Genomic DNA, 26,737 nt, shown 5'->3' with positions numbered 1-26,737 from the left:
CAAATGTTAGATCCTAGTTCCTAGCTAGTAGCTACCACCAATGACAATACTTCTAAATTCTAATAGTCTCTTCTGCTTTTTAGAAAATAAAATCTGTCATAAGGAGCATAACAAAAAAGGTAAAAGGGTTTTAGTTCCATATCATTTTTCTAGAATATTAGCATACAAACAATTTCACATGGTTACATCAAACTCAAATTTACACTACACCAGATGGATATTGACATGGACTGAATTTTTGCCTTGCTAAGGTTTCCATAACCTTTAAAAATTGATGTTTCAAGTTCCAGACCCGAAAATTGAGATCACTTTAGTTCCAGGGGAAACTAATAGTGATGTACTCCAGCTCCTTCAAAAACTAATTAAAAAAAATGTGAAAATGTTATTAGCTCTCAAGATACATTCTTCTAACAAAATTAAATTGAGCTCCTGGCAAATGGACATACCTTTCTTCTCAACCAAAGTTGTTCACTTCAATCACATCATCTGCAAATATATTTGTCAAACACTTTCCCCTTCACGCCTTTGCCTTTCAGTCTCACTTTTGCTCAAATCTACGATATCCTCAATAGGCACCCAGCCAGTGCTTGATATTTTGGCATGAAAAAAAGGATAATCAGAAATATTTCAGGTTCACCTTGGCTGTCCTGTTCCTGGGGCTGAATCAAATGTTTAAAGTTTAAGACCTGAGATCTCGGCGACATTTGTTGTCATTGAAGTAATCATTGGTCAAGCACAGAATGTAAAGGGATGATGCATTGATTATCATGTCTAACTGATAAATTTAACCTTTCCCTCTAATGAATCTCAATTTGGGTTGTCAAACAATTCAAACCATTCTCAATCTCAAGCGCCATCTTCTTAAAAATCCTCGAACCCAATAAAAAAAATTATTGTAACCTCATTGCAGCAATTTACACATGAAACCAAGATTAAAATATTTTTCCCAAGACATTCAAAAAAAAAAAAAAAGAAAAGAAAGAAAAGCCGTCAGACATGAATTCAAATACAATCCCCAAATGCTCAATTCATATTCCTCCCGACCCACCTTTTTTCATATTCACAATGTGAAACACGCAATTTAACACAAACAACATTCCCAGTAATTACATAACATAAACTCTCCTCTATCCGAAACCAACATATTATTTGTCCTAAAAATTGAAAGAAATAGAATTGCAAACTAAAAGGCAAACTTCAAATGACAATATTGATATAAAAAAGATTTACATTTCTTTCTGGATGGATGCAATGAGCTGTGTCAAAAGCTTCAGATATGGGGAACCATTTAGCTGACCAGATCTAAGCTTGGCAATGATAGATATAATATATTGAGAAAGGTGTGTTATGAGCAATGAGAACTGGGATGCAAAGGGAAGAGAGGTAAGAGTTGAGGTGGGTCAAAGTTTTTGCGAGATGCCAAAGGGCGAATAGCGGCCTCCGGTGTGGCAGCACGCTCTTCCTCTTGTTCATACTGTGGAGGGGCAACGACGAGCATCTTATTCCCAGAAGTAGAAGGTGAAGAATGTGAGATGATGTCCATAATACGTTGAAGAGTAGCTTTCCTTTTCCCAGTTTTTGATTTTGTTTTCTTGAAACCTTCAACGTCTTGCTTAGTCACCCAACGTGCTCCATATCTACGTCCTATATCAAGATGATGATGATAACCTGAAATTACCAATTGGAAGCGATTGTGTTGGCATAACAGCTTACTAAAATAGTAACCGTTCATGCACACAATGAACAAATGATCTGAAGACTCCACGTATAAACTCGCATTGATGAATTCTTTACCGTTGCAGATCACCGATGGATTTTCTTCGTCAATACATCTTTTTTCAATTAGGAAACAGAGAGCAAGTGCGATGGTTTCAATTGAAGGGCAATTCTGCGGGAATGACACTGATACTCCGTCATCTTCTTCCTGATGCTCAAACCATGCTGGAATTTCCTTCCTAGGGATCAACATTTGCAAGAAGTCTTCACGATCTTGGCTAGTTGATTCTGCAAAGCCACAACACGCCTTTGATATAACATCATCAACATTCGATGCATCCAGTGAATCACAACCCTGTGCGTCTAATTCTCGTAGACTTGATGGAAGCTCTGGTAAAACCTCCAATTCATCGCAACAGCTTACGTTCAGACATTTAAGTCTGGTAAGTTGATGGATAGTTATTGGAACTCTTAAAAAACTGCTGTGAGATAAATCCAAATGCGTCAACGAGGCTAAGTGGGCAATATCATAGGAAAGGGTCGACTCTTCTCTAGATGAGCTGTCAGAATCATCATAATCAGCTCTGACTCTGAGGGACTCTAACCCATGAGTTTTGTGAGGAAGACAACTAAGCTCCACGAATCTACTTAACACCAACCTTTTAAGGCCAACGAAACATCCAAGTGATAAGGGAAGACCAGTAAACTTGTGGCATCCAGTTAAGTCCAACTTAGACACGCCAGCCAAATTGCCAAGCGTTGGGAGTAGCTCTTCTATACCTGTACCTTCCAGATCAAGAATCGATAACTGTTTCATGCATTCCCCAAATTCTGGCAGTCTTCTCAAACTACTGCACCAGCGTAGATCTAGTTTCTCGAGTGAACTCATCTCCAATTTATCTCCAAGTGTTTCGAGACTCTTACATCCACTTAAATCCAATTCAACAAGCCTCTTGTGGTGTGCGAGAGACGGGTGAATATAATCCAGCTTCTCGCATCCCTGAAGATTAAGTTTTTTAAGATTGGGAGCCCCAGAAAGATCTGGCAATCTTCTCAAACTATTGCACCAGCTTAGATTTAGTATCTCGAGTGAACTCATCTCCAATTTATCTCCAAGTGTTTCAAGACTTTCACATTCCCTTAACTCCAATTCAACAAGCCTCTTGTGGTGTGCGAGAGACGGGTGAATATAATCCAGCTCCTTGCATTCACAAAGATTAAGTTTTTTAAGATAGGGAGCCCCAATAAGATCTGGCGTTTGCTTCAGCTGCTTGCACCGTGACAGATCCAAGTGCTCTAACTTTTCTAAAACCTGAAAAAACATAAAAAAAAAAATATCACATGGTTAATATTTATCCTGAAAATGTTTATGTAATAAAATTTCATAGAACTGTTGATGAAAAGGTCTACCTTCTTTCCATCCCATAACCGTACAATTTTGCTCCAAGGCAGATCAATTTCAACAAGTTCATAGCGTTGATGATCTGTAAGGGGAAGAGTTTTCAGTGGACAATAACTCCAGCGAAATACCTTTAATGTACAAGGAATATCGCAGAGAATGGGAGCATTCACGCCATCTAAAATGAGAAGCTTTAACTGGCACATTTTTGAGAAAGATAGATTCACTTCAGTCTTGCTATTCCACTTACGTAGAACGATGCCATGAGTTGCTTTAGTTTTCTACACATATACGTAAATAAACAATTAAAAAAACTAATGAAAAAACTATACTGATTGAGATAACCACAAAAACAAGAAATAGTTTTTAGTTACCAAGATATTATATCAAATATATTGTCAAATTCTTACTTTAATTCTATGCATCCTATAGTTGAGAAAAAACGACACTTACCTTCTTTTGAGTAAGTACAAACTCAACATCCTCCAAACACCACAACCTGCTACGCTTACAAGCATCATTCGGAGATTTCTGAATTACAATTTGTTTGCCCATTTCTTCAAGCAGATCATGCATCCCCAGAGTAACCTTCCCGTGTATCTTATTCTTCTCTAATGTGACCAATGATCTGTTAATCAAAATATCAAAACCGTTTTCAGCATCATGACCAGAAAATTTTAATTTTTCTGTTACATAATCTTTCACCATTCCTTTAAAGAAACAAGCAATATCTAGAAAAATATCCTTTTCTGTATCTTCTAAACCCTCATAGCTTATTTTCAATACATCAATAATTTCAGAATGTGAAGACTTCTTTATTCTTTCAATAGCACTATACCAAACCGCAATAGTAGGTCTACCATTAAGATAGGAACCCAATACTTTCAGTGCCAATGGGAGACCACCGCTGTATTTTACCACTTCTATGGACAACTCCAAAAACTCTTCTGAAGGTTTTGGCAGGTTAAAAGCTTCTAATGAAAAGAGGTTAAGGGCTTCACTTTCCACTAACCCTTCAACGTTGTAAGTTTCGTGCAACTTATCTTTCCTTAGCAGGTGGAAATCTCTAGTTGTGATTATTATTCTGCTTCCAGGACCAAACCAATCTTTTTCCCCAGCCAAATATTCTAATTGTTTTCCATGATTTACATCATCAAGAACAAGAAGTACCTTTTTGAGACGTAAAGAGTTTTGAATTATTGTCCTCCCATCATACTTGTTATGAACAGAATTTGAACTTTTTTTCATTTGATCGAGAAGTTGCTTTTGTATGTGAGTAATATCTTTTTTCTCGCAGTGTTCTCTTACGTCGGCAAGAAAGCAAGTAACTTCAAATCTGCTTCGAATGATTTCAAAGACAGCTCTAGCAATAGTGGTCTTACCCATGCCGCCCATTCCCCATATGCCTATAAAGCGAACATCATTCAATCCAAGGCCAATTAGAGTAATCACTTGTTCCACTCTTGATTCAATCCCCACAAGATTCTTCATTGAAGATGGCAACTTAGAAATCAATATTTCAAATATATGCTGAGCAATATTTTCCACAAGTACTGCTTCGTCCCTGTTTAGGGAAAGAGAATTTCTTTGTAAGTCTAGCAATACATAAGAAAAATAAAGCAAAAACTTTTATAATAAAAAAGAAATTTTGTAATAAGATAAAGGAAGACATTACAAAACAAAACAACTGAAGTTTACAAAAACGATTTTCTTTTACAAAATTTATTTGCAATAAGCTATATATATATATTGCAAAAAAATTGATATGTATATGAAAAAGATTTAAACATTATGGCTAATTTTTAGTATACTGTTACCATCGTTGCTTAAACATTGCATTCTATTATTTGCTTTAGAAAAATATTTAAAATGTAGTATTACAAAATAATAATACTATAGCAGATAAATTGTAGTAATAAGAAGAGTAATAAGTTAATGACTAGTTTAGCTTACTCATTTTTGGAGGTCCAACCAGAATGAGCAGCTACTTGTGTTAGCGCATCTCTCCATCTCTTGACCTTCTCACTGTCATGTCTCTCTTCGTGTTTCTTGAAAGCTTCCTCAAAGGTTCCTCTTTGGTGCCTCACATCACTAGGCTCCACACCGTAGAACACTGCCTCGATCTGTAGCCCCACCTGGTTCTTACACTCAATGATCTTTTGGAGCTCATCTAAGCACCAACTGGAGGAAGCGTAGTTCGGTGAGAAAACGATGACTGCAAATATAGACTCTTCAATTGCTTTGAGGAGCTCTTTTGAAATAACATGGCCTTTGCGAAGGTTTTGGTCATCTTTGTAGGTTGTGATTCCCTTACTGTTGAGGGCCGCATAGAGATGGCTAGTGAAGCCTGTGCGAGTGTCTTCTCCTCTGAAACTCAAGAACACGTGATAGGTGCATGATCTTGGTGGTGGGATTGATGCGGAAGAAGAGGCGGATGCCATATGTTTGAAGTTTCAAGAAGTGGATTATGGTGTGCGTATGTGTTGCAGAAGAGTTGTGATTATTAACTCTAAACAGTTAATTAGTAAGATCACTTGAGAAATTCTTTGTGAAGAGAAAGGAAAGTAAGCGGAAGCTGCCTCTGGGTACCGATGAAGCCATGAAGGAGACACAAATCTGAGAGAGTAATCAATAATGAAAACCCGTTTTATTAGTGATAGGGAAATGCTAGTTGGACAATATTAATCGGCCTTTAATCAGCCTTTAATCAGATTTAAATAATATTTAATTATTTTTTTAGTGTAACATGTTTCTATTTTGTAGATACATATCTATAATTAGATTTTAATTTAAATTTAAATTTTAAAACCCACCTACTTTATTGGTGGTTACGGTGACTTTGCTTTACTTTCGTAACTTCACGTAACAGATACAGTTTTTTAAATTCCTTATTCTACGGGATATTCACACGCATTAGTGAATCCCAAACCAAAAAGGACGCTGCCAGCTGAATTCTTCATCTCGTCTTCATTGGTGAAGACCATCACCACCTTCCAGCTGAAGCACTCTCTCATTTTGCATTGGTGAAAGGTATCATTATTTTCCACACATGTGTTTATGTAATTTGTTAAGAAATATCATGTTCAACATTTTTAATTATATTTTAATTTAAACATAAAAATACTCTGCTGATTTAATTGGAACAAGGTTGATCTTATTTAATTTTATTAATAAAGTTGTTGCAAATAAAGTATATAATCAACAATTAATTTAAAATTGTGTTGTTATTTTTCGATTATAATACATCTGATAGTATGATACTTTATATAAAATATTTTTAAAACACATCTAAAATCAGTCAACTTTAATAATACAATATAAATGTTAATAATACAATTATGAATGGTCGAATATAATTATATACATAAACTAAAATATTTTCAATTGTAACACATCTAAAATATTAAGTTATACAAAAAATATTTTTAAAACACATCCAAAATCATAAATCTAAAATTTAAATTTAAACATTAAAAAATAATTGTAACACATCTAAAATTATGAAGTTATACAGAAAATATTTTTGAAACACATCCAAAATCATAAATCTAAAATCTAAATTTAAACATTAAAAAATAATTGTAACACATCTAAAATTATGATGTTATACAGAAAATATTTTTAAAACACATCCAAAATCATAAATCTAAAATTTAAATTTAAACATTAAAAAGACAGCGTTGTAAATGAGCGCCGAAAAGGAGGAAGGCAGCGTTGAGAATGAGCGCGGAAGAGGATGAACGACAGCGGAGGATGACTTCTCGATGTGCACCTCTGAGTTTTCTATGTGCGACTCTGAATTTTCGACATGGCGCAAACGTGACTTCTCTGCTTTTTTGAGTGTTTTGTACAGTTTAATTAATAATTTGATAGTTTAAGGTTTATTTTATATTTTTAAAATCAAAATTTTGAATTTTGAATAACTTGATTTTTAGATATGTATTTAAATTATAATATATTAATAATTAAATATATTAAATCTGAAACAAAAATTTAAAATTTAAATTTTAAATTTCAGTTTTTTTAAATTGTATTTTGAATGTGTATTTAATTTTAAAAAGATAATAAATCTATTCATAATTTTTAGTTGTGTTTGTTTTAATTTTTTTTAATTATTGTAATAAAAGACTGAATGTTATACTATTTTTAAAGGATATCTAGTTGAACCGTTCATTTATTTATTTATTTCGAGTAAAATGATAGTAATAATTACTACTACTGTAGGTTCCACAGGAGACTAAAAGGTAAAAACTATAGGAAAATTATCACATGTTCCATTGTACTAGCATGAAACATCAATTCTCAAGGAAACAAATAGTGGTTCACGCCCCATTGTTAGCCAAGCCAGGAATTTAGAAACTTAACCATTGACAAATGGGTCATTTTAGTTTTGCTTCAAAAAGGATAAAATTGTTTTTAAGTTCTTCACTACAAGACAAATTACATAATGGAAACCGGACCATTCTTAAAATACACACCATTAGTAACATATCCTAACATATTTAATTTTATATTTATTAACAAATCATTCAGTTTTTTAGTAAAAAATTATAAACATATTCAGCAGCTACCTTGGTAAAAATAATATTATATAAAATAAGCAAATAATATATATCAAAATAAAATTTAATTTTCAAATATTAACATTACAATTAAAAATATTGAACTCTTCTTACTAATTTTTCTTCAAAATCAACTCTTTTACTTTTAATTTATCTTTTAAAAAACTTAAAAATACAACTTTGATAACATTCTCATTTAAATCTTTTAAAATACTTATTCGACATCTAATTTTCTAAAAACACAAAATTCGAACGAAAAATATACGTCTAATAGATTTAATGACAAAGAAAAAATATTTATTTTTTTAGTGCTTTCACTAAATCTAATCTATGGACTTTGAATTGATTTCAATCCATATATTTTTAACTTTAGTTTTAAAAAAAAAAATTAGTTCATTGCTGTGGTACTTATATGAAGATTTAAATTTAGTATCTAATGATATTAGATTTTTTTTATTTTGTTGTGTCCAAAAAAATATATTTGGCTATTTTAATATTAAAAAAGATTATAATTATCAAATTATCATAAATCAAAATTCATTATATATACCTTCACTTTTATAATTTATATATAGATAATAATATTATCATTCCTAAATCTTGTTACTCTACCATGATTTACTAAAAATTTTATACTATATTTTAATACGTAAATTATGGTAAGGTAATTATTTTACAAAAATACACAAATCACGCTATATCTTATCACTATTTATTTGTAAATTTAATAGTATTCTTTAACACATAAATAATGATAAGATAATGAATTTTTAAAACTGTACACAAATTTCACCAAACATAATTTGCTTACACAATTGTCGCTAAACATGATTCATGTCCATCATGGATTTCAATAATTTTTCCACCATCACATACTAATAAATTTTTTTTTTCAATACATAATTAAGTTTAAATTACTAAAAATGACATTTTTAAATTTTTAACGCTATCGTTCTGTATACATACATTTGGTCATTTATTTAAAACGGAGTTAACTACTAATTTAGTCCTTACACAACTAAAGTTGTGTTCGTTTTCTTTTTATGTTTCGCTTTCTTACGATTTGTGTGCGATACGAGTTCTGATTGTTTTGTTTAACTTTTTTTTCAAGGATTTTAGTTAAATTTCTTTTTATATATGCCTATGTATGCAATCTTATTTTTGGAGACCCTAATACCTCACCACCTTTAATTTACGAATTTAAGCGTAAAATTCTGTGTAGTAAAATGTTACACTTTTTATATCATATGATATTGTTTTAACTTTAAAATAATTTATTTTAGTATAAATATGATGTAACATTTATTAAATTTAATTTAAAAAGTTAAATTTGTATTAATATATTATATAAAATTTATAAATTTGAACCTTCTAATTTTATATCTGGTCAATCCAATTTAATTTGATTTATTTTGGATCAATTTAAGGTCGGATTAAAATAAATTCACTAGATATTAGAGATCCAAATCTAATTGAACCATGTCCAGTCCGACCCATGTGCACCACTACTTGGGTTGTAGTATCAATATTAGGAAAGATAGAAGACTCGAGTCCGCAACCTCTTAATTGAGTATGGGGAGACTATTTTTTTTTTGTTTCTCACGGTATCCCCCAACTCGGCAGGTCAAGGACTAATCCGTCGCGGTACTGAGCTCCATTTAAGGGTTTGCCGCTGGCCAATGGGTTGTTGCATGCACAAGGCGGGATTCGAACCCCCGACACTTGCTTAAGCGGACTAGTGAGCTAACCACTAGACCAACCCAACTTGGTTAGTATGGGGAGACTATGCCATTTGAGCTATTACTTATTGGCATAAGTTGAACCGATTAATCCATTCATAACTAAATAATTATATAAAATTTAATTTATTTTTTTATTTTTATAATAAATATTTTTTTTGTAATTTTATTTTATATTCAATTAATTATTAATTTTAAATTTTAATAACTCATCAATTAGTTTATATTTATTATAACTCTTCAAGTATTTATAAATTTATATTTATTATACTATTTAAGTATTAATAAAAAAATAACAATCATAGAAATAGAAAATATATTATAGTTAATAAAATATTTTTTTTAAATTTATAAATATAATTTAATTTTATTTACGTAAAATATTTAATAAAAAATTATGTATAAAAAATAATTTTTTTTTAGTTTAATTGGGTTTGATCATATTTCATATTTGACCGAATCAGTTTATATAAATTTGACTGAATTTTATTGTATTTAACTAAGTTTGACCGGATTAATTATTTGACTAGTTCAAATAATAATCCAATTCGAACTAATGACCGGATTTTCGGTTCAAATTTGATAACTTTGACTAGGAGTATGTTTGAATTTTATTATAATTTTGGAACAAAAATAATATTTTGTTTTTTTTAAGTAAAGTTTTTTTTTTTATCAAAGATAAAATTGAGACTTGAACCCGTAACCTCTAAATGAGTATAAAGAGGCCATTTAAACAAAGTTATACGTGATAAATTATGAATTTTTATAGGTGTGTGTGGTAAATGTAAAGAAAGAGCCTTACATTTTTTTACAACTTAATATAATTATCATTGACCACAGAAATATTATTTATATAAAGAGGAGTTTTAATTTTAAAACTAACAAAACATATTTTTTCAATATAAATAAAGTCAAGTGAAACAAATTCTAAACTAACATTTCCACTTTAAAAAATCCAAGATTTGTAACTATACATTATTTTTGCTTTAATTTTTAATTTTTTTATCTCATAGTCTTCAATCTATTATAGGATTAATCAATAAAATCATTTAATATATAAATCTAAGTATTTAACTGTTACGAATCTTATAACTGACCAATTATGAATATTGAAAATAATAAATTAAATAAAAGAAAAATAATCATTTTTTAAATTAAATATGCATGGAGTAAAAAGAAGCAACAAAAATATAAAGAAAAATATAGGGATGAGTTTTATATTTATTCTTATGTAAAATTTCGATTATGGATTATGAAGTTTTGTTTTTTATTTTTTATTTTTTTATTATTGAAGATGGGAAGACTCGAACCCTCAATTTTTTAGGTAAATATAGAAAGACTATATCATTTGAGTTATAACTTGTTAGCTTAGTTGTGAATTGAGGGTTTTGATTATGGATTAGGAAACAATTCAGCTATGTTACCAAAAGCATTTCTGTCAACTTCTGCCAACTCTTATTTATAACTGTGTTTAATGAAAGTGTCTTTGTGGATGTGTCTAATAAAAATGTATTTTTTATGACTGTGTTTAATATAAGTGTCTTTATTGATATATTTTCTGGATGTGTCTCTTTATATATATGTTTAAAATATAATAATTAATTATTGTTGGTAATAAGTTGCAGATAATATATTGGTACCCTATACTTTTTCATTATGAAATTATGTATAAAGTAACATGTTTATGACATATTTAAATACTATAGTCAAAGAAAGAAACATCACCTGCAATGCAAGTATAAAAAACCTTAACTAGTTTTTTTGTTCAATTCATCAAGAATTAAGAAACTATGCATTTTCAGTTCAAAAGAGTAGTTATGAGACTATCAACAATTGTATATCTATATACACATACATATTTGTGTAAACATGTAAATTAAATGGTTGAAAGAAACAACTGAAAAAAAAAGGTGAAATATAACTGAGAAATAATAGTATTTATATATGTTTATATCCGTGCCGCAAATATGTATCAAATTAAAAAAGAAAAAAAGAAGAAACTAACATTATAATATGAGAAGAAAAAAAATGAGTTATGAAAAAAAGTGAGAAGCAAGGAATTATAAAAGAAGAAAGTAAATAAGTAAAAATATAATTTTATATTAAAAAGATAAATAGTAAAAATGAGTAAAATAAAATAGTTTTATAATTTAATTTACACCTATTAAAAATAATAACAACATAAAAATATATAATAAAGTAATAAACTAAATAAAAACAAATGTTAAAGAGAGACTGAAATAAAAAATAAATCTAACTAAATGAACTAATTTATACCAGTTCAACTAATGTATACGCTATTTTTAGTAAACTCCAACACAAATCTAGCTACCTTCCAACTAGCTTGGGCAAACAAGGAACTCCAATCCTCACAAACTGGTAAAATGATAGACTGGTTGCATGACTAAGGTGGGCTTCTTTTACATACTGTCTACAGAAGTTATTGTTTTTGAATCTAGACCGTTTACATTTTTTAAATTATATCTTAAAAGTTTAAAATTGAGGAACAAAATGTTCCGTGTTCGTACAACGGAACACGTGAACAACTTCCAAAACTATATTGTCATCTCTTTATCATTGCAAATAAAATGCGTATAAGTTAATAAATGAAGATTATACAGATGAAAACTCAGGCGAAGTCAGTGAAGTTGATATTGAGAGTTGTTAGTTGAAAATTTAGTCAAATTAGTCAAATTATTTAACGATTCTTAAATATAAATTTCACATGAAGTCGACTGTACACACCGACTATATATCAAAAAAGTTAATTGGTTCTTCTCATATACGAAATCAAATGTTGATATATGTATTTTTATGTAGGAAAAAAGTTTGGTAACTAAAAAGTTTCAGCCATAATAGGCAAAATTTTTCGTAATATACTTTATTTACATTATTTAATAACAGTTTTATTTTTTAACCCACTCTCTTATCATTCTATTTATCCTATTCTTATCAACTCCACTTATTAATGATATTAATTATAATATCATATCCCTTACTATTAGGCATTCTTGTAATCAATAATTAATATTTTCTTTTATAATTTGATTTTTATATTTAAGAATATAATAAAGATTAATAATAATAATTAATAACGGTTATTATTTATCATTGTAATTGATTCTTGCTCTACTCCTTCACCTAATGAAAATACGATAATATCACATAAATTCAATAATTGTAATTGATTATTATCATAAACGTTTTTTTGTTTTATTATTATTATCATTACCGTTTTTTATTGTAATTAATTTTTTATTTTTGTTAAGTCATTTATCATCATTCAATGGAGAGATACAAAACCTGAATATTACCCTAATATGATTTTGTTTTCGTTAATTCAATTATTTTTGTTTAAAATTCACAACTCTAATACCATTGCAAGCACAATTAGAATAGGTCAAGAAATTTTGCAATAAATCATCTTTATCATTACAAATAGTATGATATTTGAATTCGACTTTAATACGGTACCTATGGTAGAAAGTGTTGAAGAATTTGAACAATAGATAGACTCACCCGACGAGGTTATTGTCAGTCAATCAATTTTCGAGAATATGAAAAACTACACTAGTTTTAATGAGGTATAGTCATAAACTGATTTAATTTTTTTTTATGTTTTTATGTGCATTTATAATTATATTGTACTAACTAAGTTCATACACATAACATTCATACGTTTATATATATAACATCCATAATTATATATAACTAACATCTAAAAATTAAATTAATATTTATTAGATATTACATCCATACGCATATCATTTTCTAGTTATTGCATAAGTAACTATAAAATTAGCACATATGTTTTTAAATTTTATCATAATTGAATTTAAAAAAATATCAAATTCTTAAATTAATTTATTCAATTGATAAATTTATTCATAATATCCATAAATTCATACACATAACATCCATATTTTTATATTAATAACATCCATAATTTTATATTCATAATATTCATAATTTTATACATATGATGTCTATAATTAATAAATTTTTATAATTAATATTATCAAATTTAAACTATACGTCTTATTGCATTCTTCAAATTATCTCATATATGTAATAATAGGTCATGATTTTAATTATTTTAATATTTTTATTTAATATTCGTATGTATGCTTATTTATTGATTTTAATATGACAAATTAATAATTATTTTAAAAATTTATTTTTTAATTTTTGTTTATATTTTATTTTTTGTTTTTTAATAGTCTATATATAAAATATAAATTATATAGTAGAAGTTGTTAAAAATTTTTAATTTATAATTTTTGCAGAAAATTATTGTATTTTAATAGATAATAATGTGATTGAGAGATGTTATGAATTTGATTTGAGAGAAACTGAAATTGATTTTGGAAAGAACATTATGACTCCAAACATGCAGTAAAATGATAGGTAATAAAAAAAATAAATGATAAAAAAATGTATATCACTTACTTATTAAGAGAATAAAAATTTTTACGTTATATTTCTATATTGTAATTATTCTTTGACTACCTAGCATCACCTTTTTGTGTATTGGAATAATGAAGTGACGTATTGTCAATGACTTTATTGCCTTATAGGTGATATTTCTTTAAAAAGAAAATGATGTTTCGTAGAAATTAGTTAAACAAGATGCTTCAATTGGAATAGTCTATTTTGTATTTCCTTTTGTAACTTAGAATAATAATTGGTCAACATTGATCTAATTTTAATAATTTATTAACTAATAACTCAATGAAAGAAAAATACACCGTGTCTTTTATAGTGTATTTACACATAAAATTTAAAAATAAAAAATAGGTCTCATTATTTTTTATCTCTACTTTTAAAATTTTAAGCAATTTAAAGTTTTAAACAAAATATTATAGGCACCAAAACATCTCCCAAAATACATAAATCTAAAACCATAATGAGGAGAATTAATAGAATTAACATTCAATCAAAAATTAAAAAATTTTCAATTATTTACATAAACATACATTAAGATCATGTACCAAATACTATATTTTCTTTTACAAGGATACAATTATTATATATAAGTTATAACATAAGACTTTAATACAATAATATCGTGTATATATATATATATATATATACACGAATATGTTTTTAACTCCAATTTTAAAACTAACTAGATATGTTTTTCTTTTCTTGTACAATCAAGTAAAACAAATTCTAAGTCAATGAGTAATAATTCAAATGGCATAGTCTTCCCATACTCAATTAAGAGGTTGCGAATTTGAGTCTCCATATCATCGATAAAAAAAAAAAAAGTAAAACAAATTCTAAACCCTACATTTCTACTTTTGAGTCCAATTATTTTAGCAATAGATATACATATCTTCGTGTAATCGTAATTATACATTATTTGTGCTTTAATTTAGTTTTTTAAACTTTTTTCAATTCATAACCTTCAATTAATTATAGAAAGAGATATTAATAATATCATTTAATATAAATACTAATTGTTATGATTGTGAATATTAACAATAATCACTTAAATTATTTAAAAAAAAAATTTCCATAAACTTTTTTATTTTATAACCTTCAATTAATTATAGGATGTGATGTTAATAATATCATTTTTATTTGTGGCCGATAAAAAAATCCGATGATAATATTTTTCTGTCAATTTTTTTTATAGAAATTTATCCAAAAGAAAATCAGACAATAATAAGCATATTTCTTACCGTGACTAAACTCAAAAATTATCATTTTCGCTTTTCATCACTTTAGCTTCATTCTCATTCTCATGATTTAATTTATTTATCTTCTTTTTCGTGACTTTCACTCTCTTGATTTCTATGTTGCTAAACTAAAAAATTTAGTAGAAAAATTCACAACCTACTCTTATTTTCTTGATTTCTCCTCTTACTAAACATAAAAACTCTAACCAATCAATATTTACAAACTATAACTTCAAATGTCTTAATTTTTTTTTTTGGACTTATGCATTGTTTTAATTTTTTTTGCATTTTTCTTTTTATCGCGTTTCTCTTTCGGAAGACCATGACTAAATACTAATCAACCAACCACATTTATTTGACATGGTAATGTTCTTAAATACAATGGATCCCTCTGCCATGCCAAAAGAAAACTCTTCATATATATATATATATATGAATACTATCCAACCCCTCTAAAATAACATGTAAGTTACCATTCATTATGTGTCGCATTGTAATTGGTCTTTATCTTAACCATAGTTGGGTTATTTTATAATTTATTATTCTTAAAATATCAAAACTACACTCCCGTTAATTGAAGCACATTCCACTCCTCCATTTTTTGTTCATCACTTCATCACATAGATTCAGTCCTTTCAAGCACTGTTTCGTGACAAGAAGCACCAACGTCATTGCCATCTACTGTCCTCACACACAACCTCTCTTTCTTTAGTGCATCAACTCTTAGTCACGTCGTTGAATTCCGTCGCCCATAACTTGTCCTTCCCAGTATAGCCAGCGCCTCTTTTTGCCATGGATCACTGCTTATCCACATGATTAATGGTTAATATTGGTTATTAAATTTTTTTATTAAAAAATATATCTTTATTTAACTACATGATGGAACATATATTTATATGTAAAATATAATATAATAAAATAAATCTATTCAAAGTATTTAAAAGTATAATTAAAATTATGAACATACAAATATAATAATAAAATTTGTACTCCAAACAAATAATCATATTTTTTTATCATATATATTATTTAAAAAATAAATATATTATTAAAATTAATAACAAAAATTTAAAATGATAAAATTTAACTTTTTTATCGTATTTTTATAGTATTTTTATTTTTTTAATTTTTAATTTATTAGTACTTTATTATTTAATTAATAATTAAACAAATTATTTTTATAAAAAATTATTTTTTGTATTATATTAGAAAAAAAACCAATATAGCAATTTAAAAAATAAATTGTATAAATATTTAAGAGATAAATATGAAATACATACCTAAAATAAATAAAACAGACAAAATGGGAGTACTCTTGAGAAATGGAGAATTATTTTTGTCTGTTTTATTTATTTTAGGCATGTATTTCATATTTATCTCTTAAATATCTATCTATATAATTTACTTTTGTATTTAAAAATTTTAATATTATCTATTTTATATTTAAAAATTATTTTTACATTATTTTTTAAACTATTATATTGGTCGCTTCTTTAAGATAATACAAAAAATAATTTATCATGAAGATAATTTATTTAATCATTAATTAAATAATAAAGTACGAATAAATTAAAAATTAAAAAAATAAAAATACTATAAAAAATACTTGTAAGAAAGTTAGATTTTATCATTTTAAACTTGTGTTATTAATTTTAACAATTTATTATTTTTTAAAATAATTTATGTACAATAAAAAATATATTTTTTCTTATTTTAATTATACTTTTAAGTACTCTAAATAGAGTTATTATATTATATTTTACATATGAATATATGTTCTATTGTGTAATTAAATAAAGATTTATTTTAATAAAAAAATTTAATAACCAAACTAAACATTATTTAGGTATGTATTTTATATTTATCTCTTAAATATTTATACAATTTATTTTTTAAACTGTTATATTGGTCTCTTTTCTAATATAATATAAAAAATAATTTTTCATAAAAATAATTTGTTTAATTATTAATTAAATAATAAAGTACTAATAAATTAAAAATTAAAAAATAAAAATACTATAAAAAATACGATAAAAAGGTTAAATTTTATCATTTTAAATTTTTGTTATTAATTTTAATAATATATTTATTTTTAAATAATATATGTATGATAAAAAAATATGTTTATTTGTTTGGAGTACAAATTTTATTATTATATTTGTATGTTCATGATTTTAATTATACTTTTAAATACTTTGAATAAATTTATTTTATTATATTATATTTTACATATAAATATATGTTCCATCACGTAATTAAACAAAGATATATTTTTTTAATAAAAAAATTTAATAACCAAATTAACTATTAATTATGTGGGTAAGCAGTGATCCACAGAAAAAAGAGGCGCTGGCTATGCTGGGAAGAGAGGTTGTGTGGGAGGGCATGGCGATGACGTTGGCGCTTGGAAGGACCAAATCTAGGTTGATGAAGTGATAAACATAGAATGGAGGAGTGGAATGTGCTTCAATTAATGGGAGTGGAGCTTTGATATTTTAAGAATAATAAATTATAAAATAATTCAACTATGGTTAAGATAAGAACCAATTACAATGTGACACATAATGAAGGGTAACTTACATGTTATTTTAGAGGGAGTTGGGTAGCATTCACCACACACATATATATATATATATATATATATATATATATATATATATATATATATATATATATATATATATATATATGAGACATGCTACACATACAAGTTTATACAATTTAATTCTAACCCAATAAAATTTACTTTTATAATGCAAAAAAGAAGAGGAAAAGTTTTAAATTATACAGAACTTATCAATATACATACACTAAAAATTCTTAAACAATACAATATAAATGACTTGTATAAACTTGTATATGTAAATGACTTGTATGTAAAGAATAATTCTATATATATATCTCAATTAGACTTAACCAACTTGATTAGTACGAATGCAATAAGCCAATAATAACGGTCTTCCCATTCAATAATGAACGGTTGCATAGATAATTTTAGGGTAAAAAAACAAGTTGCACTAACAAGTTGCATAAATAAATGTTGGGCTTCCACGAGTATAATGATCATATATCCAGATGAATCTCGTCATTTTTTTCCCACAAAATCTTGTTATTTTTTAATAAAAAATATTTAGAAGACAATAAAAAATAAATTTAATAAAATAATTTAAAGTTATTTTATTTATATTTTTAAATATTATTTATTTTATTTTATATTCTTTAATTATCATTAAAATAACTAAATAATATTATATATAATAAATATATTATTATTATAGATGTTATATACATAAAATTGTAAATATTAAAATATATAAAATAATTTTATATTATTATTTCTCTAAAAATATATTATCGTTTGTTAATATAATTATGAATAGTGCTATTATTATTGAATTTTTTGGAAACTGCATGAGATTTCTTTTTCTATTTTCATCTATTTTCCTTTTCTTCGTTTATTTATTTTGTAAAATTAGTTCCTTTCTAAATGACCCGTTAACGAAGTTGACAAAAAAACTCACCTAATTTAACTGTCACATAGCATTAAATCATTAGGCAAGCTTACATGACAGAAAAATGTTCAATCAATTTGACATTTTCAATGGAGGACCAATTTGATTATGGAATAAAACTTGATGAACCAATTTGATTATCGTTTCTATTTAGAAATCAATTTCAAAAATAATTTGTACTATTAAATTTAAAAATTATGTTGTGGTAATTCACAATAAAGCAAATCAAAGTTTAACATTTTTAATGTAAATGTTCTTTTCTATTAGAATTAAAAAACTCATATCATGCCAATGAGTTATAGCTCAAATGGTATAGTCTTTCCATACTCAATTAAGAGGTTGCAGGTTCGAGTCTCCTATTTTTGGTAAAAAATAAATAAATAAATATAAAATAAAAAACTCATATCATTATATTATATTTCAATTTTAATACCAAACTCTATTGAATTATATTTGTGGTAGTGTTTCTCATTGAATAGTATTTATTGTGATGATTAAAAAACTGAGGAGTTAAAGATCAGGTTTCTGCGTGTTAGCTAGTTTGTGTGATTGTGAATATTGATACTAACTGGAAGCTACTGCTTAGGCGACTTCATATAAAAAAATCTAGAGATCAATTAAGATATTTTCTCATCGTGATATGGCTTATGGCCTACGCCGAAGGAAGAATTTAAGGGAAGACTTATTTATATAAATTTAGATCCTCTAAATTTTGAATTTTATTTTAGAGAATGAAATATAATTTTTCATCACTTATTTCATAGGTAAAATAAAAAAAAATATAAAAAAAAATTATTCAAAAGTGAAAAATCACATTTTACTTTCTAAAGTAAAAATTTAAAATTTAAAAGATCTAAATTCTTACTTAAAACATAAAAAGTCTTGCTCTCAAGGACTAAATACTAAATAGTAATACTCAGTATAATACTCTAATTATTTTATTGCTTTTATTTTTTGTAATCTTTAATGATTTTATAAGCCTAATGAGATGTGCATAAAAATGATAGTAAAGGAAGTTTGCAGAGAGAGTGGCTTTGCTAGGAATAAAATTGCTCTCTTTATTTTTTTAACGGAAAATTCAAAAGTTGTTTTTTATAAAAAAATTTAAATATTAGAATACTCTAAATTAGCTGAATTTTATTCTCTAATAAAAATATAGGATATAGAATTTATATATGATATTAACTAAAATTTTTAATATAAAAAATTGTTTTTTTTTTTTGAGAAATCTTATTATTATTAAAAAAACATGAAATTTTACTTTAATGACAAAATTTATTTAGAGTAAGTGAAAATTCGCCCAATTTATAATCTACCATACGATCTATATATAAATAGGTAAACACTTTTTTAAATCAATAAATAAAGTTGATTTTAAGAAAACATTTTTTTTTAAAAAGTGATTTTGAAGGATTGCTTTTGAAACTGAAAGGGTCAAATGTGGGGGTTCTTGTTTCTGGACCCAAGGGTATGAAGCAGGAGGTAGCGGCTGTTTGCTCATTTAATTTGGCTGAAAATCTGCATTTTGAGTCCTTTAGCTTTTAACTGGTGATTTTACTTGTATTGCTAGAAAATGTAAAATGCTTAGCTATTAGCCAGAGTTGATCTTAGCTTATTTTGAGTTAGAATTTTGTTATTTTTTGATAGTGTAAATTGGTTATGTAACAAATGTTAGATCCTAGTTCCTAGCTACCACCAATGACAATGCGTCTAAATTCTAATAGTCTCCTTTGCTTCTAGAAAATAAAATCTGTCATAAGGAACACAATAAAAGAAAAAAGAAGATAAAAAGGTTTTTTAGTTCCATATCTTTTTTTAGAATATTAACATACAAACAGTTTAATATTTTATAAATCTAAATCATTTCATACATGGTTACATCAAACTCAAATTTATCTAACACCAGATCCAGATTGACAAGGACTAAATTTGTGCATTGCTAAGGTTTCCACAGCTTTTAACCACTGATATTTCAAGTTTCCAGACCCAGAAAAGTGAGATCACTTCAGTTCTTGGCCAAACTTATATTTGTATACTTCATCTTCTTCAAAAACTGATCAAAATTGGAAAAGAAAAAGTGAAAATATTATTAGCTTTTAAAGTTATCTTTCTGACAAATTTAAATATAGGATTGATGCAATGCTGCTTCAATTCAAGCAGTGTTCTGTTAATACAAGATTATTAGCAAATACTAAAATGTATGTGTGTGAAAACAGGAAAGTGAGTGGAAGCTGCTTGTGTAACTTCTATCAGCATAAGATTTTGCTTTGTTGACTTTTGTGGAAAAGACAAAAAGGTGAATTGGTTATTGCCTGGAAATGATATAGTAATTTACTATTTTGATGTTTGTGTTTTTGTGTAAATGGATGTGTTAATCAATAACTATATGAGACTGATTATAATTTATAGTTAGCGTTAAAGAAAATAAAACATTCTCTGCAGATACTTGGATATTTTGCACTTTGGTTATATTATTTATGAAATTTGTTTATAAACATGAATCATATTTGATTTTTGGATCATATGGTTGTAATATTATAATAATAATAATAATTTAAAGATATTTTCCCCCTATTACTACTATTAAAAGTTGTGTAAAAAAGCAAGAAAACTTCGTATAAAAAGCGTCTTCATCGATGCCATTAGAAGCCAAGAAAATAATGGTTAGTTAATTAGACAGTTGGCAGCGAGTTACTTAGAAGTCAGTAATAATAAGTAGTAGGAAATCTGTTATGAAGTAAGCAGCATGTATATAACCACCCTCCATTTCAGTAATGAATGAGAAAATCATACTCACTTCTCATGATTCACCTTCTCTAATCTAAGTAACTAATGCACTAACAGCGTAAATGAGAAGTAGCGATAGCAGAATCAATAAGTTCCAGTATGAATGTTGAGCTATCAGAATTCAGAGAGTAAATACCCATAGTTGTCCCTGAGATTCACGCAAATACCCATAATAATCCCTAAGATCCCAATTTCCTCATTGTAATCCTTCAGATAGAGCTCCGAGCACTCAAACTGGTCCCTGACCATATTTCAGGTGATGACTCATCACCAGAGTGCTGACGTGAACTTGGATTACCACGTGGGAGGGGTCCAAAACGTCGTCGTTTTGGGTTTGGCGCCCTTAAAAGCCAAAAACGACGCCGTACACAAACACTTCACTTCACTTATCTCTTCTTCTTCCACCCTCTGACTTCTTCTTCATCTCCCCATCAATGGCGTAGCCATAGGGTTGTATTCGCTGGGTTTAGGAAAATTTGAGAGAAAAAGTAATCCGATCGAAGTTGTTATCGTTCTTCCCCTCCTTCACCACCATAAGCACGAGGTTCTGACTTTGTGATCGGACTCAAGGTAACCTTTTTTTTTTTCAATACAGTGTTGGTTGATGATATGCAAGTTGTTAGTATAGTTGAGGTTCTGGAGTTTTGGTCTCATTATAGTGTCTAGGATTTGAAGGCTGGCTGGGGTTTGTAGGGTTGCTCTATTTAACCTGAATGAAACACGGATGAAACAGGGAGTTGTATGCAGGATTGGAAAAATATGTTTTCTTGTGGTGATTAATTTTTTTTAATGTATTAGTAGGCTTTCTTTACATTTTGTCTTAATACATGTTCCCTTGTATTTTCTTTTTATATTTTCTGTAGGTAGTACCTTATGAACGTCCTGTACTAAGCAAGACTTACCTTTTTCCTGAGTGTAAGTTGTGATATTCTCTCTCCCTCTATGCTATAATTATCTTGATGTGACAATTGGATTTTGCAGCCCCTGCTAGACTTTCTGGTTTCCATGTTTGTGTTGGAAGTGAAAGAGAAAGGTGATTATTACGTTTGGTTCATCACAATTATTGGATAGTTTTAAGGACAGCTAGGCTCTCATGCTAAGTGAAAACAAGAGTAAATTAGAAAAATGGTCCCTAACAATGATTTTTCAAATGCAAATTTAAATGTTTGATTGCAGGTATAGAGTTGATTCTTAGCACAGAAATAGTGAAAGTAGACCTTGCTGCAAAATCTCTATATTATTTCATGCCATACTGTTTTATTTCTTTATATGTTTTTAAAGAAGTGCATTATAATCTGATATAAAGTTGCATAATTAACAATGCAAAAATGCTTTACATATAATTGATCCTCAAAAACTATGTTGGGTACTCAAACCAAGTTAATTGAAGATTTATATGCATATAACAGTCCTAAAACTATCATTGCATGATTTGAAAAGGTTTCAACCTTGCTTTTTCAGGTGAAAGATTGGGGGTGTGGCTTGTTCTCTTTTCAACTGTTTATTTATCAGTAGGAATTGCAACTGCATTGATCCTTATAGGAGGAAAAACCATGAAACTCTTCTTCCAAATAGTTTGTGATCCAATGTGTACCTCAAATCCTTTAGGTTGGCTTCTAAATTTTTTGAAAGGCATTAGTGCTGCTCGTATAAAAGAAATGCAACAAAATCTTTCCAAGGTTTGTATTCTAGGTTATGTACAGTCTTTTGCTGCTGAAACCTTGCAAAAACTTTCTACTGTTTCCCAATGCCAATGGCAAGTTTAAGCATAATTTATGCCCCGTGCAATATAACCACTAATCACCCTGCATATTTGTTATTTTTCTAAAATTGATATTTAGTTCAATGTCTTGCTTTCCTATTTGGCATTAATTGCTTTTATTTTATTTTCCAGTACTCAATACATTTCCTGTATCCTTGTCCAGCTCAACCATTGGGTCCTGAAGACTTGGTTTGGAGAATGGTTTGTTACTTTCAGTTTTGATATTTTTCGATATGCTTGACCCTCAGTATTCCTAGACTGCTTCTTTTAGGAACTGAATGGCATTGTTCTCCTTTAACTATGGCATTGTTCTGTTTATGATGATGCTACAGATGGCTGGGAAGGTGGTGAAGCTTCATTCCCGAAGATCACAACGTGTAGTTCAAGGGTATGAAAAAGAAGAAGAAGAGATGAAGTCGAAGAGGAGATGAATTATATGAAAATTTGGGGATTTAGGGTTACATATAATACGAAGGACCAACATGGGTACAAATTGGAAATTAGCCAGCTCAGCTAGCCGTTGGACCCTCCAGCGTGGCAATCCGAGGCCACGTCAGCGCTCCGGTGATGACTCATCACCTGAAATATGGCTAGGGACCACTTTGAGTGCTCGGAGCTCTATCTGGAGGACTACAATGGGTAAATCGGGATCTTAGGGATTATTATGGGTTTTTGCGTGAATCTCAGGGACGACTATGGGTATTTACTCGAATTCAGAAGCATAACTAATATATACAAATGGATTGCTCATGCTTTTACAATAAAAGACATATTACAAAATGTGTATTAAGAAGTCAGTAATATGGCAGCACGCTCTTCCTCTTGTTCATACAGTAGAGGGGAAACCACTAGCATCTTATTCCTAGAAGCTGGAGAATGTGAGATCATGTCCATATTCAGTTTAAAGAGTTGCTTTTCTTTTCCCTCTTTGGGATTTTCTTTTCTTAAAATCTTGAATGTCTTGCTTGCACACCCAACGTGCTCCAGATCTCCCCGAAGGATTTTGAATTAGGAAAGAGAGAGCAAGTGCGATGGTTTCAGTTGAAGTGAATGAGACTGATACTCGATTATCTTCTTGAGTGAATTCATCTCCGATTTGTCTGCAAGTGTTTCAAGACTCTCACATACCCATAAGTACAATTCAACAAGGCTCTTGCGGTGTGCGAGAGATGGATGAATATAATTCAGCTCCTTACATTGCCCAAGATGAAATGTTTTAAGATTGGGAACCCCAGAAAGATCTGGCGTTTGCCTCAGCTTGCTTTTTAGAACCTGAAAAAGACATGAACAAATATCACATGGTGACTATTTTTGCTGGAAATGCTAATGTAATAAAATTTGATAAGGTCTACCTTCTTTCTATCCCATAACTGTACAATTTTGCTATAAGTCAAATCAATTTCAACAAGTTCATAGTGTTGATTTTTAAAGGGTAGAGTTTCCATTGGACAACCTTTCCAGTGCAAAACCTTTAATGTACTAGGAATATCGCAGAGAATGAGAACTTTCACGCCATCTAAAATGAGAAGCTTTAGCTTGCACATATTTGAGAAAGCTAAATCTCTTATATCCAAATCTGTCCACTTCATGTAAGGTAAAACGATGCCATGAGTTGCTTCAAATTCCTACATAAGAGCATACAGTCATTTAGTGTGTCTATTCATATAGGAGAATGATGGCGAACACGTGGAATTTAAGTGCAACTCTACATACAAATAAACATTTTAAATTGCTATATGTAATATGTATGTACTAAGCCTTTAATGTATTGTAATTGCAGTTGCATCAATTGAATATTTGTTGAATATTTTGCAATTAAATTAAAATCATAATACAATTACATACCCAATGACTTGAGTTTTACACATATTTGCTCTATGATATGGATATATATTCCAAGTTATTTAAGGATTATAGTTTTGATTATGGTCTCAATCATGAATTTTGTTCATTAGTGTGCAATTAAGGTAATAATATAACTTTTATGCGATCTCAATCGCAATTTCGAACATTTTTCTAAATATTATTTCTGTTTTAATAACTAGGATTGGTGGTGAAGGAAGTGATTTTTGTGTTTTCGCAGATGGCAGAAGAAACTAGATAAATCAGCACTAATGTTGGGGAAAGTTGGGAACATATGCTTGGCAATGTTGTTTTTTCCAGTGACACGTGGCTCCTCATTGTTGCCACTGGTTGGTCTAAAATCAGAGAGTTGCATAAAGTACCATATTTGGCTTGGAAATATGCTCATGACAATCTTCACTGCTCATGGCCTTTGCTTCATCATTTATTGGGCAGTGACTAATCAACTTTCAAAGGTTCGTCAAAATAGTCCCCTACTTTTTCTCTCCCCTTTTTGGACTTGAAAAATGGTAGATTCTCAACTCATGGAGTCAATTCATGGTGCATTTTAAAATTTGATGGAGTAAAATATAGGGTTGTTGACTGATAAATGTGAAAAATAAATTGATGGTTTTCAGTGGCTAAGAGAAGGGGGTTGAATCTTAGCCTTCTTTTTGCTTGGTTACACTTGCTGGTCTTTGAGGAGACTTTTTAATTTTTGTCTTGTCCCTAGCCACGAGACTTTTAATTTTGTCTCGTCACTTGGCACGAGATATTTTTCAGTTTTAGCTCCTGTGCAGTAGAAACAGAAATGGAGTAGAAGAGAGAGAAAATTACACTCAGATATATCCTGGTTCAGCTGCTAAGTGCAGTGCAGCCTACATCCAGTCTCCATCACAACAATGATGGAATTTTACTATAATCTTCTTGATTACAGAATGTAAAGTGCTAACCCAACTTACAAGGGGATTCTCACAGAATCATGAAACACAACACAGATGTACAAAGGAACTCTAAAGACATCTATGGCTTTTTCTTTTAATTTTGCACTCTTTGTCTTTTTTCGCTCTATGGCTTTTTCATACAAACCTCACTGTTTGCCTTTTTCCATGAGACTTAAGACATGACAAAATTAAATAGAAAAATACAAAACAGAATACATTGAAGGAGAAGAAAATCTGTTAGCTCAGGTAGCTCTGAGAACTCTGTGCCTTGCACTCTCACTCTGTCTCCTTGAATCAAACCCTGACTGTTCACCCTTACTTATAGGGAGAAGCCTTCAAGGTTGAAACTAAACAGACCAAGCTAAACTTCTTCTTCTTCAAAAATAAAACCGGTTCGACCAGAGAGAGAGAAGAGATAACCCATGCAAAACCCAACATGCAATTACCTCTAGTCCTTCCTTGGTCATCACTCTTCATCAATCCGAGCGCTTCATCCTTGGCTTGCTTTCCAAGATGAATTTCTGGCCTTTGATGCTTTATGATGATGATGGCTTCATCTGCTCCAATCTCTGCCTCTTCCATCACGTAGCCACCCTAGCTACTTCCTGTGGTGGTTGAGCAAAATCAGAGACAAGCCATCCTTCCAAGAATCTTCACCTTGTTAGCCGAGATCTTCTTCATCCATTTTTGGTATGAAGAATCTAAGATCTCATTACAAAATCTTACCATAAGTAATGAGAATCTTAGCCACAGCATACTTTTCTTTTTCTTTTTCGTGCCATCATTTTGA

General features: G+C 28.8%; 2 protein-coding genes across 6 annotated transcripts; both read right to left on the bottom strand.

The window, feature by feature from the left end:
- Nucleotides 1-108: 108 nt before the first annotated feature.
- Nucleotides 109-5,750, bottom strand: LOC110271289 (TMV resistance protein N-like). Of its 5 annotated transcripts, XR_002361854.2 has the most exons (7): nucleotides 5,069-5,750; nucleotides 3,569-4,679; nucleotides 3,127-3,396; nucleotides 1,795-3,028; nucleotides 1,231-1,644; nucleotides 447-659; nucleotides 109-358 (listed from the first exon to the last, which is right to left on the bottom strand). XR_002361854.2 is itself a non-coding variant. In XM_088484153.1 (4 exons), exons 1-4 carry the CDS (start codon nucleotides 5,554-5,556, stop codon nucleotides 1,346-1,348), a joined length of 3,552 nt encoding a protein of 1,183 aa, XP_088340279.1. In that variant the 5' UTR covers nucleotides 5,557-5,750; the 3' UTR covers nucleotides 109-1,345. The 5 variants fall into 5 exon arrangements, 1 of the variants encoding a protein (XP_088340279.1); XR_015880918.1 differs by having other exon boundaries at nucleotides 1,231-3,028; XR_015880919.1 differs by having other exon boundaries at nucleotides 447-3,028; nucleotides 3,127-3,200; nucleotides 3,366-3,396.
- Nucleotides 5,751-24,169: 18,419 nt separating this feature from the next.
- Nucleotides 24,170-25,431, bottom strand: LOC148569358 (disease resistance protein RML1A-like). Its single transcript, XM_088485005.1, is given in 3 exon segments — nucleotides 24,170-24,474; nucleotides 24,477-24,786; nucleotides 25,387-25,431. Coding segments are annotated over 3 exon segments (660 nt in total).
- Between the last annotated feature and the right edge of the window lie 1,306 nt (nucleotides 25,432-26,737).

The sequence above is a fragment of the Arachis ipaensis genome, chromosome B4 (assembly GCF_059453495.1).
Source record: "Arachis ipaensis isolate K30076 ecotype BB chromosome B4, ASM5945349v1, whole genome shotgun sequence".
NCBI lineage: Eukaryota > Viridiplantae > Streptophyta > Magnoliopsida > Fabales > Fabaceae > Arachis > Arachis ipaensis.
The sequence above is the reverse complement of the archived record's forward strand: the minus strand, read 5'-3'. Positions and strand labels throughout refer to the sequence as shown.